The 15,892-nt window shown below is 47.5% G+C and overlaps 1 protein-coding gene across 1 annotated transcript; it reads left to right on the top strand.

The window, feature by feature from the left end:
• The first annotated feature begins 364 nt into the window (after positions 1-364).
• Positions 365-15,565, top strand: LOC138789216 (protein kinase C delta type-like). The gene is made up of 3 exons (XM_069967826.1): positions 365-902; positions 14,230-14,948; positions 15,269-15,565. Exons 1-3 carry the CDS (start codon positions 392-394, stop codon positions 15,563-15,565), a joined length of 1,527 nt encoding a protein of 508 aa, XP_069823927.1. The 5' UTR covers positions 365-391.
• The last annotated feature ends 327 nt before the right edge of the window (positions 15,566-15,892 follow it).

Here is a 15,892-nt window from a genome sequence, read left to right as displayed (position 1 = left end):
TCCAGGCCTCTAAGGCCGTGTTCCCCAACTCCAGTCCTCAAGGACCAATAATAGGACAGCTTTTATTATATCAGAGCTCATCAGTATTTGTAAGCTGAGCTGTGATTGGTTACTATGGACAATAAGGAGAATCTCACTATAAGACGGCTGATAAATCTCCCCAATGGTTTTCTATCACCTATACATGTAGAATCAGTCCTTGTGGGAACCAAAGTGAAGCCGCCATTATACTACTTGTAATCCATATCCCTATAGCCCATAGAGGTGAATGGGATCACTCACTGATCACATGACCATTGCCATGCATGTGGCCAGGGCAGCTGAGATGTTATCAGTGACTGTTGCTAGGAGACAGAGAGAGTTGTTTACTGGACCAAGGCAGAGCGCCAACATGGAGGACCAGGAGGAGATTGTGAAGAGAAAGGCAGCGAGGAAGAGGAGAAGACTCATCTTGGACTCATCGGATGGTGAGAAGACTTCAGTGACGAGCCAAGGGAGGAAGAGGAGACGGGAAACCTTGGGCTCTGAGAAGACACCAAGATGCACCGTGGACTCATCGGACGATGAGAAGACTTCATTGAAGAGCCAGCGGAGGAGGAAGAGGAGCTCTGAGAAGTCCAACCATGGAGAGAACAGACAGAAGAAGGAAGACATGGCGAGGAAGAGAAGACCCATCTTGGACTCATCGGACGATGAGAAGACTTCATTGAAGAGCCAGAGGAGGAGGAAGAGGAGCTCTGAGAAGTCCAACCATGGAGAGGCCAGACAGGAGAAGAAGGAAGACATGGCGGGGAAGAGACAGGCCAAGAAGAGGCACATCCTGGATTCTGCAGTGGAAGAGAAGAAGCCGCCAATGAAGATCCAGAAGAAAGAAGAAAAGCAGGAAGACCAGGCCGGCTCAGGTACACCCCTATATGTACACGTATATATGTATATGCCTGGGACATATGGGGGTTATCATGTACTCAGCACATTATGGCTATGTTTCCAGTACAGGATCATAGTGGGGACTGGCGGCTTTTTCGTAACAGTGATCATGATGTTACGAGACGGCCGCCATTCCTATCTATGGTCCTGTAGTGGGCACATGGCCTATATGATACAACTATAATATGGGGGGGGGGGGTTACTATGCTGAATGTTTCTCAACTATTGCTCCAATTTCTCCAATACACCGGCCACACTGCCACCAGATTACTTATGTATTTTACAAAAAGATGAGGCCTAAGGTAAAGAGGTGTGGCCTACGGTAAAGAGGTGTGGCCTACGGTAAAGAGGTGTGGTCTGTAATATACCATAGAGTCCCCACATTGTGACAGTAAGTTATTATGTGATGTATAGATGGTACACAGCGGTTCCTGCAGTATAACTTTTGTTATTTGTTGATATAAATCATTGGCTCGATAATTTTTTGCTTTTCTGTATGTTACAATGTGTGACCCTGAAATGCCGTCCTTTCTGCTAGCAGCCCACTGGATGGCTAAACAGAGAAGGAGCAGGGATGTAGATTTTAATAAATTATAATAAATAAATTATACTAAATCTTTTGAAACTATCTATCCTCCGGCTCCTTGTGCAAACTCAAAGTGTCACTCTGGTGAAATGCTTTTTCTTTTACATCAACCGATATTAGAAAGTTTAAAAGATTTGTAATTTACATTTATATGAAAATCTCCAGTCTTCCAGTACTTATCAGCTGCTGTATGTCCTGCAGAAAGTGGTGTATTCTTTCCAGTGTGACACAGTACTCTCTGCTGCCACCTCTGTCCATGTCAGAAACTGTCCACAGCAGGAGCAAATCCCACATAGAAATCCTTTCCTGCTCTGGACATTTCCTGACATGGACAGAGGTGGCAGCAGAGAGCACTGTGTCAGACTGGAAAGAATTCACCACTTTCTGCAGGATGTACAGCAGCTGATAAGTACTGGAAGACTGAAGATTTTTAAATAGAAGTAAATTACAAATCTGTAGAACTTTCTGACATCAGTTGATTTGAAAACTTTTTTTTTAGCCAGAGTTCCCCTTTAATGTTACAGGTTCCCATCAAAACAGAAGAGGGCAGGGGAGCATCAGGATAATAGGGGCAAAGCCTAGCGGCTGACACCGCACTACTGATACCGGGCAGATGTAACACATAAGATAGGAGGTTACTGATGGATAGATGAGACGCTCCGGTCCTGCTGCTCCCCCTCATGACTGTCAGAATCCTACAGCGGCTGCTGTGTGACCAGGAATCCCCTTCTCTATGCATCTCACTGAGACTCCCATCCAGTATCTCATAGAGAAGCCATGGAGAAGGAGACCTGGGATCACACAGCCGTCACTCCGGGAATCACACAGACACAACAAGGCTTAAAAGTTGCATCAAAATTGGGAAAATGGCAAAAATGTCAATTTCTTTATTGTAGATTTTAAATCTTTGTCTTCAGTAAATCTTGTTGGCGCCTCCCGCTCCCATGTGTTACGTCTGTTTTACCCCTCAGTGACAGAACGAATTGTAGCTTTGAAAAAGGATAAAAAAATGTTTCCATCATTCAGTAGTTTTTCCACTTTTTTTAACCCCATTCACACTGGGATGAAAGTAATATAGTATGTTATATTGCTCTGGTTGTAACAATTGTGGGAATAACAAATACTGGTTGTGGGGGGATTTAAAAATCTCCAGTCTTCCAGTACTTATCAGCTGCTGTATGTCCTGCAGTGGTGTATTCTTTCCAATCTGACACAGTGCTCTCTGCTGCCACCTCTGTCCATGTCAGGAACTGTCCAGAGTAGCAGCAAATCCCCATAGAAAACCTTTCCTGCTCTGGACAGTTCCTGACATGGACAGGGGTGGCAGCATAGAGCACTGTGTCAGACTGGAAAGAAAACACCACTTCCTGTAGGACATACAGCAGCTGATAAGTACTGTAATTCTATCTTTTAAAAAATATATATTTTTAATCATTTTTAACATATTTATGATACAAACACGATGGACGGGAAATCCCACCGTAATGGTAAGTTGACAGTATATGCCAACCGGCCCAACGTAGGCCGGAAGCGACACAATAATTAATGAAAATAAAAACATGTTACATCAAGGAGACCCAAAAATGTCTGGACAGGGGGCATGTGACTAGACCATGTACCAGGTCCGTGCATCTGGCATTACAGTCAGGGCCGGCCTCAATGCGCTCCGGGTTCGCTGGAGTCCTGGGGAGGGTAAACCCATAGGTTGTGTGATGCATGATTTTATACTGAGATTCCCTCCAGGTCTCATTTATCACTGCCTTACGCACTGCCAGCCAGCCATCTATTATGGGTTTAGTGAGGTCCTCTTTATCAAAGTAGGACTCCCAGTATTTAAAAACATGCCATGTCTCAAGCTTGGTGACTTGCTGTCTAAGGGCCCAATAAAGGTAAGATAGAGAGTGTATAGGCACTTCCACTCTAATAGCATCTTCTATAAAGTTCGACTTGAAGAAGGAATTGAAATCCCTACATCGTGCCCGTAGAAAGGATGTCACCTGGTTGTATAACAAAAAATGGCCCGAACCCAGAGAATATGTTGCCTGTAATTCAGCAAACCCAAGATATCTATGTTCATGGTCGTGGAGGATGTGGGAGACTTTAGTGATGCCCTTTTGCGTCCATTCCTGGGAAAACCTATTACTCGCCTCTTTCCGCAGTTCAAGGTGGGACCAAATTGGCATACCTCTGCCGATTGCATATGGCAATTTCATATCCCCTAGGCATGTCTTCCATGCAATAATAGTGTCCGCAACAGGGTACATCTCTTAATGGGGGGGGGGATAGCCGGCAGTTTAGTATATAATAAAGCCGGAAGCGGCCAGGGGGTTGCCATCGCCTCCTCCAACTTCACATTAGTGAAAGCTCCTCCACCCCTCATCCAGTCTATCCCATGCCTGAGCAGACATGCCAGGTTATAGCGCCGGATGTCCGGGAAGTTCAATCCCCCCCGATCCCGAAAAAAGACCAATTTTTTAAGGGCTACGCGTGGGCATCCCCCCCCCCCCCCCCCATATAAATTTTGTAAATGCCGAATTAATTTGTTTTATGTCCCGATGCTTAAAGGGGTATTCCGGGAAAAATCAATAAATTAGCTATGGAAAGGGTTAACCAAGGTTAACCCTTTCCTAATATACTTACCAGTCCTTTATTGGCCCCCCAAGGAGATCTCCGGTCTGGTCACGTGACCTGCGACTCGCGGATCCTCTTCTTCCGGTTCGGTGACGTCACCATACCCGGCCGGCGTCTGGCTTTCCTGCTTCTTAGCAGCAGAGCACTGAACCCTGACTGGCTGGCTAGCGTGTAGCCAATCAGGGTTTAGTGCTCTGTGTCCCACCACGCTCCAGGTCCCCTGAGCCTGCTGTACCAGGGGTTGTGGGGGCTCAGTGCCGGTCACCAGTGACATGGGCTGGGCCGGCGTCAGCACTGTGTGATGGGTCCCTGCATCCAACATCACCCCCCCCCCCCCCGTATGTCAGCGATGCCGACCGTGTCCCGGGAGGGGATGCAGCGGGCGGCATTACTTCATTCATAACTACCAGACACCCAGAGCGGAGCGGAGCTATGAATGAAGTAATGCCGCCCGCCGCATCCCTTCCCCTTCCGGGACTCAGGGTCAGCATCGCTGACACCCGGGAGGTAAGTGGTGGTGATCCCCTCCCCCGGCCCCCCCCTCCCTGTGTGATCTCAAAGATCTCTCACCCCCACCCCCCGGAGGGTGCTGCCACGAATCCACGGTGGGGGGAGATGAAATAAGTAAAATCAGACCCCAGATCAGCCCCCCTAGTGCCCCAGTCACTAACCCCCCTCCCCGCGGCGGCCATCAGATCCAAGATAGCCGCCACCATCACTGTGAACAGACTAATGTCTGTTCACAGTGATCAAAAAAGAAAAATGAATAAAAGCCCCATGCTCTCCGCCACCCCCCTGTGGGATCCCGGTACAAGCGATCAGCAGTATATACTATATACCGCTGATCGCTTGTGCCATGTGCCGCCGGCACTTTTTATCCCCTGTCACCATAAATGATTGGTGACAGGGGATAAAAAGTGATACCCACCGCAGATTATCTATAAGGACTTTAGTTTATCCGTAACCACCCCAGATTGTCTGTAACCACCCCAGATTGTCCGTAACCACCCCAGATTGTCTCTAACTACCCCAGATTGTCTGTAACCACCCCAGATTGTCTGTAACCACCCCAGATTGTCTGTAACCACCCCAGATTGTCTGTAACCACCCCAGATTGTCTGTAACCACCCCAGATTGTCCGTAACCACCCCAGATTGTCTCTAACCACCCCAGATTGTCTGTAACCACCCCAGATTGTCTGTAACCACCCCAGATTGTCTGTAACCACCCCAGATTGTCTCTAACCACCCCAGATTGTCCGTAACCACCCCAGGTTGCCTGTAACTAACCCAAGTTTCTTGTAACCACCCCAGGTTGCCTCTAACCACCCCAGGTTGCCTCTAACCACCCCAGGTTGCCGTAACTACCCCAGATTGTTCGTAACCACCCCAAGTTGCCGTAACCACCCCACGTTGCCTGTAACCACCCCATGTTTCCCGTAACCACCGAAGGTTGCCTGTAACCACCCTAGATTGTCTGTAACCACAGCAGGTTGTCCGTATCCACCCCACGTTGCCCGTAACCAACCCAGGTTGCCTCTAACCACCCCAGGTTGCCTGTAACTAACCCAAGTTTCTTATAACCACCCCAGGTTGCCTCTAACCACCCCAGGTTGCCTTTAACCACCCCAGGTTGCCTGTAACTACCCCACGTTGCCTGTAACTACCCCAGGTTGCCCGTCACCACCTCATGTTGACTGTAACCACCTCCAGAATTACCGGAACCACCCCAGACTGTCCGTAACCACCTCCAGATTACCCGTAACCACCCCACATTACCTGTAATCTAATTTTTTTATTGTACTTTAGTAACTGCGCTATTATAATAACTATTACTAGCTGCGGTTTTGCTCCAGCAAATTGGCACTCCTTCCCTTCTGAGCCCCGCTGTGTGCCCATACAGTAGTTTATACCCACATATGGGGTACCGTTGTACTCAGGAGAACTTGCGTTACAGATTTTGGGGTACATTTTTTCTCCTGTTCCTTGTGAAATTTTGAAACTTCAAACTAAACCAACATATTATTGGAAAAAATGGAGTTTTTCATTATTACTGGCCAATTTTGAATACTTTCCTGTAATACCTGTGGGGTTATATGCTCATCCTACCCCAAGATGAATTCTTTGAGGGGTATACTTTCCAAAATGGGGTGACTTTTTGGGGGGGGTTCTATTCTGTAGACATTACAGGGGCACTGCAAACGCACCCGGCGCTCAGAAACTTCTTCAGAAAAATCTGCACGTAAAATGCTAATTAGCGCTCCTTCCTTTCTGAGCCCGGCTGTGTGCCCATACAGTGGTTTATGCCCACATCTGGGGTACCGTTCTACTCAGGAGAACCTGCTTTACATATATTGGGGTAAGTTTTCTCCCCTGTTCCTCGTGAAATTGATAAATTTCAAACTAAAGGAACATATTATTGGAAAAATTTGAGTTTTTCATTTTTACTGTCTACTTTTGAATACTTTCCTCTAATACCTGTGGCTTCAAAATGCTCACCACACCCCAAAATGAATTCTTTGAGGGGTGCACTTTCCAAAATGGGGTGACTTATGGCAAGATTTTACTCCACTGGCACTACAGGGGCTCTGCAAACACCTGGCGCTCAGAAACTACTTCAGAAAAATCTGCACGGAAAATGCTAATTGGCACTCCTTCCCTTCTGAGCCCCGCTGTGTGCCCACTGTGTGCCCACAGAATAAAGAGGACATATCGGTAATGAGACTTAGTAAGTAATTTATGTCATTTACGACATCTTTTTTTAGAAGCAGAGAATTTCAAAGTTCATAAAATGCTAATTTTTTTTTAAATTTTTCATGATATTTTGATGTTTTTCACAAAAAACACACAAAGTAGTGACCAAATTTTGCCACTTAATTAAAGTTCCATATGTAACGAAAAAAATAATCTCAGAATCGCTAGCATATGTTAAAGCATCACTGAGCTATAAGCGCATAAAGTGAGACAGGTTAGATTTTGAAAAATGAGCCTGGTCATTAAGACCCAAATAGGCTTGGTCTTGAAGGGGTTAACAAGGCCTTAAAATTCTCGTCTCTAGTGAGACCTACTGGAAATTTCCATAGGAAATCCGAGCCCTACAGGATGGATATCATGTAGTGTGAGGGCTAATGGGGCATGATCAGATATAACAAGATCTAAGATCTCAATTCGGTCCACCCTGGACAAGAAAGTTGGCGAGAGAAAGAGGTAATCTAGCCTTGACCATGAGTCATCTGGGTGGGAGTAATGAGTAAACTCACGGGCATTTGGATTAGACCATCTCCACACATCCTCTATTCCCACTGAAGATGACCAGGGGGATAAGATGGCGTCTCTCTGTCGGGGAGGAGCCAACTTGGTGTGATTCGATTTCCGATCTTCCACATAGTTCATCACTGCATTGAAGTCCCCCCCAACAATTTTATGGGGAACCCGGTGCTGAAGAACTAGGGTGGACAGAGAGGAAAAGAAGGCAGAGTTAGTATCATTGGGGCCATAAACATTTACTGCAAGAAATTCTTCCCCTGGTGTTTTGACATGAAGTGTACATATCCTCCCTTCGTCATCCGACCACTCATCCAATATCTCACAACTAAAAGCCTTGTTTACTAGGACCAGTACCCCGGCCTTTCTATCCACCGCTGCCGAGCCAAAGACCTGACCCACCCAATGTTTGCGCATTCTGAAAAAGTCTGAAGAATCTAAATGTGTTTCTTGTAAAAAGACAAGGTCCGGTGAAAACTTTTTCAGATGGCGCAATACCATGTGTCTCTTATGAGGGGACTGGAGCCCTTTTATATTCCATGAAATAATACAGACCATAAAAAGGAATAGAATTGCATTTCCTCTGCACCCCTCCCCCAAACTTGTGAGACAGACCGTGAGCATCCCTCCCCCCACCCCCCCTTCCCAACAACCCAAAACTATAACAAATAACACAGTTAACATGACCATTTTACCCCACTCAGGGTGATATGTTGCCTCAGACCCTGAAAGTACGGGGTTAGGGACTTCGCTTTTTTCCAAGCTGTAGGGAACTGTACCCCAGCTGATTGACTACTGTCCAAACCACCCTCCGCCCCGGGCCCCTATATAAGGGCTTGGCAATACGCCAGAGGAGTATGAAATCGCTAATTACCACGATATTCACTACAGTAGAAGAGGGAGAAGATACTAAACAGAATATCCGAGAGGAAGGAGAGAAGAGAAAAAGAGAACAGGGAGGGGAAGGGCTAGACGGGAGAGCGGGGGGGGGGGGGGGGGGATGAAGGGAGGGAAGGAGGAGGAAGGGTATGGGGGGAAAGAAGGGTGGAAGGGGGGAAAAGGAAGGGAAGGGGGAAGACAAGGAATGGGAAATAGATGAGTTAAGCTAGGAAGGTGCATTAGGATATGGGGGGACATTGGGAGGAACAGGGAACATGGGAGGGAAACGGGGATAGGAGACAGGAAAAATGGTGGAGAGAGGCAAGTGGACCATATAGATATAAAAGGTAACCCCAGACAGCCAGCAGCAGATGGTAACAACTAGAATAGGAACAAAACATCTGGGACAAATGTTCTTGTCAGGGAGGATGTAAACCAAACAAGCCGGCAGCTCAATTATCTCCAGTCCATGTCCCTGAGGAATGCCAGACTGCCTGGCTGTCAACTTGGGTCCTTTTAACGGGTAAACGGTAGTGGAACGTAGTGTCATAGGAAGGATACCCGGAGCACTGTCTTCAGACTGGTGCCTCTACGGCCTCTTTGGTTCTTTGCTCCTTGGGAGGAAGATGCCATGGATCAGGTATAGAAGCATTCGAATCCCGGAAAGCCCCGATCATCGGGGGCAAGTGCGGGGCCGGTGAATGAGGGGGGGCTCTCTCGCCGAGGGGAGCCATTATGAGATCTGGGCGTCCCTGGGCGCAGGTAGTCTTTGAGGGCCTCCTTGGCCTCATCCACATTTGTGAAGGTGGAATAGGAACCGTCTGCGTGGAATACCCTCAGTGATGCTGGGTACAGAAGAGCAAATCGCGTCTGCTGACGAAAGAGGGCTGTGAACAATGGGGAAAATAACTTCCGTCTCCTGGAGACTTCCACTGAAAAATCACCAAATATAAGTAGCCTCCGACCCTCGAGCAAAAGGACATCTCTCCTATTGCGGAAGGCCCGCTGAATGAGGACTTTGTCAGTAAAATCAAGGTACCTGACTATAACATGACGTGGTCTTTCTTACTGGGTCAGTCCTGGCGGCACTCCTTTGTCTGGGACCTGTCGAAGGTCTGGCCCCAACCTGTGAGCTCTTTCAAACTTACATGGGTGAGTGATCCCCAACAGACCAGGAATGACGGTTTCACACAGGTGAATGAGGTCTCTCTGGTGCACCGATTCCGGGACCCCCACGAGCCGGAGGTTATTCCTCCTGGATCTGTTCTCTAGATCCTCCACTTTATCCCAAAGCCGCCTATTCTCAGTTTCCACAGCAAGGATCTTTGCTGACACAGAGTCCTCCTTGTCCTCCATGACATGCAGCCTCCCTTCAACCGCTGCCAATCTCCCACCCTGTGCTGCCAGCTCCCTCTGTACCTGTTGCAATGTGCTGGTGATCGCTGTAGACACCGATTCTTGCAGGCCAGGAGTGATCCTTTTGGCCACCTCCGCTGCCATGGCTGCATAGTTTATTGGCAGCGTGTCCATGTCCTCCTCTCCCCCGAGGACTCTCTCTCAGACCTGTCCTGTGAAGTAGCGCGGGATGAGGCGGGAGACGCCGCCATGTTGGAATCCCCTTTGTCCAGGCGCCGCGATTTTCTGCCTCCAGCTTGCGGCTGTTTGCCCTTTTTTTGTATATATCGGTCCATCGTAGTGGGGGGAATAAGGGGAGCCCCCCGAATCTTCCCTCCGATCGGTTGTGGGTGTGCGGGTTGCAGTCAGGCGGGACCCGGGAGCGGAGTGAGGCTGAGGCACGTCTCTACAGCATGGGGCCGGAACCGGAAGTCTGTAATACTATCTTTCTGGCACCAGTTTTTTTTTCGGAGTTCCCCTATTACTATAGAATGTAACATACTGGGGGGGGGGGGTATAAACCATTTGTGGCCTCAGTGCTGCTTTATCTTGTATGTCAGGAGCTGATAAAGTGATAATGTGAACACAGCCTCATAGTGATAGCAGTGCTGTATAATCTAGTACAGCGCCCCCAGAGATTGTCCCATCCCATATGTATAGTGTAACAGTATACCATGGCCTCTGCCCCCTCACACACAGTAACATATAGCCAGACACTTATAGCAATAGATCTCTGTGCTTTGTGCGTCTGATAACTATGTCCCCATTCTGGATGGGACTACAACCCCCAGTATCTTCTATTATATTTCTCATTGGAAAAAGAAATTATACGTCAAGGAGGTAATTCTTCTTCTTCTTCTTCTTTTTTATTCATACAATTCTATACTTTGATTAAAGAAAATGTAATTTTTACAGGTTTTTTTTTACATATTTCTAGTGACTGGCAGCAGTAAGGGGGAAACATGGCCTCTCTGCTGCCCCCAGTGGTTGTGTTGGGAACTACAGCGTTTTAGAAGCCCTGGTCCCTGCAGTTAGATATCTGAGCTTTCCTTATTGTCTATTTTCCTGCATATTAGTATCAGAATAAACCTTCCATCTGGGGAAGCCGCCTGTCAGTAGCCGCAGCCGCAGGACAGAGAAGCAGAGGGACCAGTGACTGACAGCTCTCCCCGCTCGCTCTGCGTCACTGTGTGGTGGCTGCAGCTCCTGACAGGCGGCTTCCCCAGATGTAATGTCTATTCTAATACTAAAATACAATAGAATAGACAATAAGGGGAGGATCAGTATATCTAATGCTGCACATAGCAGTGTCTGCAATATCTCACTGTGCCAGGACCAGAGCTTCTGAAGCATTTAGACCATTAATGCTGATAAGTGAATCAGGAAGTGTTGAAGTGGTAGCATCTCTTCATAGGGCGGGACTGAAACAGGTAGGCGATATTAGGTTCGGTAGTGGTATTAAAAGTTGGGATGTAGTCAGAAAGAAGTTTAAGATTGAGGAGCAGTATTGGTTTGAATTTAAAAGGTCTTAAATAAAGGTCTTAAGAATATTAATAATATCATATATAAGCCGCCTCTATTGATTAAAAAATTACAAGAAGGAACAATTAGGAAGAAAGAACAGGGTATTGGGGAGACTAGTAGGCAAAAATGGGAAAGTGAGGTAGGGGGACTTGAAGACTCTCAATGGGAGGGAATTGTAAGAAATATCAAGATGGTATCCAAGGCGGACTGTAATAGAATGGTTCAGTTTAATATAAATTATATCATTTATACTATACCCCCAAGTTTCTATATAAAATTAAGAAATGGAACGACCGAGATGTGGGGAGGAGGGAACGGGCACAGGACACATGCTGTGGTTTTGCAAGGCTATAAGGGAATATTGGGATCGGGAATGTGAATGTATCGTTAAGAGGGTGGGGGGGAATTTTGAGCTCGAACCTACATGCTAGGAGACACCTCTAAGCTGAGAACGAAACGGGGGGAAAGAATGAGCATACTTAGGCTCTTATTTCTTGCCAGGCTTGTTATTGTGAGACAATGGATGTCATCTGGTGCCCCGACCTTGGAATATGGGAAAAGATGTATTAAAATATATGAAGGGATGGATGAGTGTGAGGGAGGGATGGGGGAGAGAGGAGGTCGCGTAAGTTGTGTTTCGTGTGTGTGTGGGGGGGGGGGGGAGGAAGGGGTTTTTGATATATTGTTATGGAATTGTTGATTTTTATAAGTGAAATTGTTATACTGGAAAAAGAATTAAATTAAAGACACTTGATGGTTCACGATCCAGATCTGGAGTGAGAGTATAGAGAGTGGTACAGTGGTGCGGACTGGGTTGTGTGTTGAGAGTAGAAAATGAGAAGAGTAGAAAGGAGGATGTCATCAGAGTCCCAACCCAAGTAGTACTGTGCTCTGCTCGGAGGTCGGAGGTGTAAATACTTGAGAAGAGTGAGAGAGAATACTTGTGCCCTTGTTTTGACTTTTTTGTACATTTGAACACCTATTGCCTTACCAGTTTCAAGGGAACCCGTCCTAGTGGGTGACACAAGCCCCAGACCTTGTTACCTGCGATGAGAGAAATGCTGAGCATTCCCTGCTTACACCTGCGCTGCGACATAGAGTTCATAGGCTTCTAGCAACTTTGCTCTATCAGTTCCTTTACTTTATATGGATAGTGTCCTGCACTGTGACTCTCCTTGTCCACAGCGTGGGTTGAGATGATCTCTGACTTGCTAGTGAAGGGTTTAACACTGCATAGTGTTGAGTGGAGTTAATTGAGAAGAAACTGTAGGTTGCATGTGCCTAGGTCTGCTTCTAACTGCACACTGAGACTGGGGACCTGGCAGAGGGCCAGGGCCCAACTGAACTGCTGTAGAGAGCGTTCTGGCTTGTGTCCTTCTTCTACAGAGTCTAGTGACAAAAGACACTACACTTTCTCTACCTATGTGACTTCCTATCTACAGCCCCTGTAAGGTGTGCTGTGAATGGGTGAAGAGTACATTAGTGAGAAGTAAAGAGAGAAATGATAAGATAGAAGAAGAAAGTACTTTCATTGGTCTATAGATCCATGTGACATATAAACAAACAATAACCCCTTCAGTACTACAGCTGTGCAATAACTGAATACACATACTTACAACAGTGACATCTTGTGGCAAAACTTTAACACTCTATCACCACTTCCACACAAAAAGTACAGGCTTTTACGAAGGTTGTAACTATGGATGGTCCGAACCTGGTTCGGTTTGGGTTCGTACGAACCCGAACTCTCGGCAATGATTAACGCTGTCTGCCCGCTCCATGGAGAGGGTGGATACAGCGGGAGGACCGCCTGGAAAACTGAGATACAGCCCTAGTCATAGGCTGTATCCCAGTTTTCCAGGCGGTCCTCCCGCTGTATCCACCCGCTGCACGGAGCGGGCAGACAGCGGGAATCTGATGCTGAGAGTTCAGGTTCATAGGGACCATCCCTAGTTGTAACCAATAGCAACACCAGTGGTGGGACACCACACATGGATACAACCACGCCAGGTCCGTACTGTGTAGAAGCCCTATTGGATCAGAATGGGGGTTGCATGCAGTATCGCCCCTGCATGGTCGTATCCATGGATACCTGAAATTCTTGCAGCAGAGTGGATGTTACGCTGATGGGCTGAGTGTACTCCATGACAGGTACACTATAGAGGTGTAAGCAGCCTGCAGGTAATGTGTATAATGGAAGATACAGGAGATTGCTACTCTAGTGCCCGAGCAAGTTATACCAAGAGATAACTCCCATCATGGTATTAGAGAGCTATGGATGATGGAAGTTGTTTGGGCAAAACCTGTAGCACCCTCCAGGTTACTCCTTCCTGTCTGATCTGGAGTCCAGCCTGATCTCTAGTCCAATAAATAGGAAACCGGCGAGCTTTAGGAGATGATGTGTATAGTGTGTGAGCTGCTGGGGGGCTAAGGAAAAAACTGCTAAGGAACTCAGTGGAATTTTTTTCCTTCAAATCAACTGGTATCAGAAAATTATATAAATTTGTAATTTACTTCCATTTAAAAATCTCAAGTCTTCCAGTACTTATCAGCAGCTGTATGTCCTACAGGAAGTGATGTATTCTTTCCAGTCTGACATAGTGCTCACTGCTGCCACCTCTGTCTATGTCAGGAACTGTCGAGATCAGAAGAGGTTTTTTTATATGGGGATTTGCTACTGATCTGGACAGTTCCTGACATGGACAGAGGTGGCAGCAGAGAGCACTGTGTCAGATGGACTGGGATCCAGTCTGGGGTCTGATAATCTGGGGGGCTGGCTACCATGATGCCATGCAGCTTAGGGCTGGCTCTGTGGGGTTGGTGCTTTACCTCTCGGTGCACTGATCCTCCTGCCAGAAACTCAAGAGGTGTAAAGTACAGTCCCCAATGCACCAAACACTCTCATAAGTATATCCAGAAAAGAATAAGATTTTGCTCTTAGTTTCTCTTTACAAATTGGTGTCATAGAGAATAATGTATATTACAAGTGTGAGAATCTCTCCCATTTATTTTTCCCTCTTTTAGGAGGTCCCAGCGGTGTCCGACCATCCAGCAGCCAGAGCACCATCTCTAGCACCATCCGGCAGAGACTACAGTTCCACCATGTGCTCGGCGAAGGGAATTACGGGAAGGTCGTGTTGGCAGAAGACATCGTCACCAGCCAACGATTCGCGGTGAAGGTCATCATGAAGCGACTCCTGCTAGAAGACATCGAGGAGGCGGATGTGATGGTGGAGAACCGAGTGCTACAGCTGGCATCTGGGAGCCCCTTTCTGGTCCACGCAGATTTTGCATTCCAGACCAAGATGCTTGTTCTACTTGGGCTGGAATACGTGAGCTGCGGGGACTTCGACCAATTCCTGAAGACGAACGGGCGGCTGAACATCCCCAGCGCAAGATTCTACGCCGCTGAGCTCGTGTGCGGCATCCAGTATCTCCACGCAAGAGGCGTCATCCACCGAGACCTCAAGCCCGAGAACATCCTAGTGGCGGAAACAGGGCATGTGAAGATCACGGATTTCGGCCTCGCCCTTGAGAACATCTTCGGAGACCGAAAAGCCACCGAATGCGCTGGGACCAAAGGCTACATGGCTCCTGAGATGCTGGCGGAGGAGGGATATGGCGCCGGAGCAGACTGGTTTTCCTTTGGTGTCATCATGAACAAAATGGTCACCGGACGACGCGAATACCACCCAGCGCTTTTCGATGACACCAGCTCCGGCGCCGAAGACTTCATCATACAGGTCAGTGTCTTACTATTATAGGTTACGTATATTGTACATGTTACGGCTATGTTCCCACAATGTCTTTTTGGGCAGAATAACTGCTGTTATTGTATAGTGATGGCGGCATATAATGTTCATGAACATTACATGCGGTCGTTATTATCAGAAATCGGCAATTATTATACAAAAAAGACCTGGTGCCAACATAGCTTTCCCAGGACCCTGAAAGGTGAATGGGTCTAACTAGGTGGATGTAGAATTGAGCAGTTTTAGTATAACATGGTAGATTTGTCACTTACAGCTTCCCAGGGATTCACTGCCAGCTTTTCTCCTTCCAGCTCCTCCAGAGAGATCCTGCTCAGCGCTTGGGAGTCGTCCAGAACATCAGAGAACATCCGTTTTTCCAGTGCATCGATTGGGTCTCGGTGGAAGCCCTCGGGATGACCCCACCACACAACCCTGAGGTAAGTAAACCATCTAAGAAGCCTCAGCGCAAGACCAAGAAGGCCAAGAAGAGGGAGAAGTTCCGTCTTTCCACCATGGAGGCAGACGAGGTCAAGAAGAAGCGCTTGTCACCCAAGGACCAGGCCGAATTCCGAGGATTTTCCTTCGTCACCTCGAAGATCTTTGGCTGAACACCAAATCTTATGTCATCGGAGCGAGCGGACACCCTGAACACCTGGCAGAAGAGGATCCAAAGACTGAAGACCATGAAGAGCGGACCCCCAAGCACCATCAGATGTCTTCAGCATCACCAAGGACACCGACACCTGCAGGAAGGAAGAGGACAGGAAGAACAACATGGACGGAGCCCTGCACAAGCCAGTAGGCTGGCACCACCACAGGTAGGTGGAGGCGCTATAAGATCTGCGCTGTATGAGGCATGTAGATTTGTTACACCGGTGACCAGATTTCCTCCCATCCATGACCGCACCAGCTCCTAGTGCTGTGCTGGATGAGAG

The sequence above is a fragment of the Dendropsophus ebraccatus genome, chromosome 4 (assembly GCF_027789765.1).
Source record: "Dendropsophus ebraccatus isolate aDenEbr1 chromosome 4, aDenEbr1.pat, whole genome shotgun sequence".
NCBI classification, from domain to species: domain Eukaryota; kingdom Metazoa; phylum Chordata; class Amphibia; order Anura; family Hylidae; genus Dendropsophus; species Dendropsophus ebraccatus.
The sequence above is the reverse complement of the archived record's forward strand: the minus strand, read 5'-3'. Positions and strand labels throughout refer to the sequence as shown.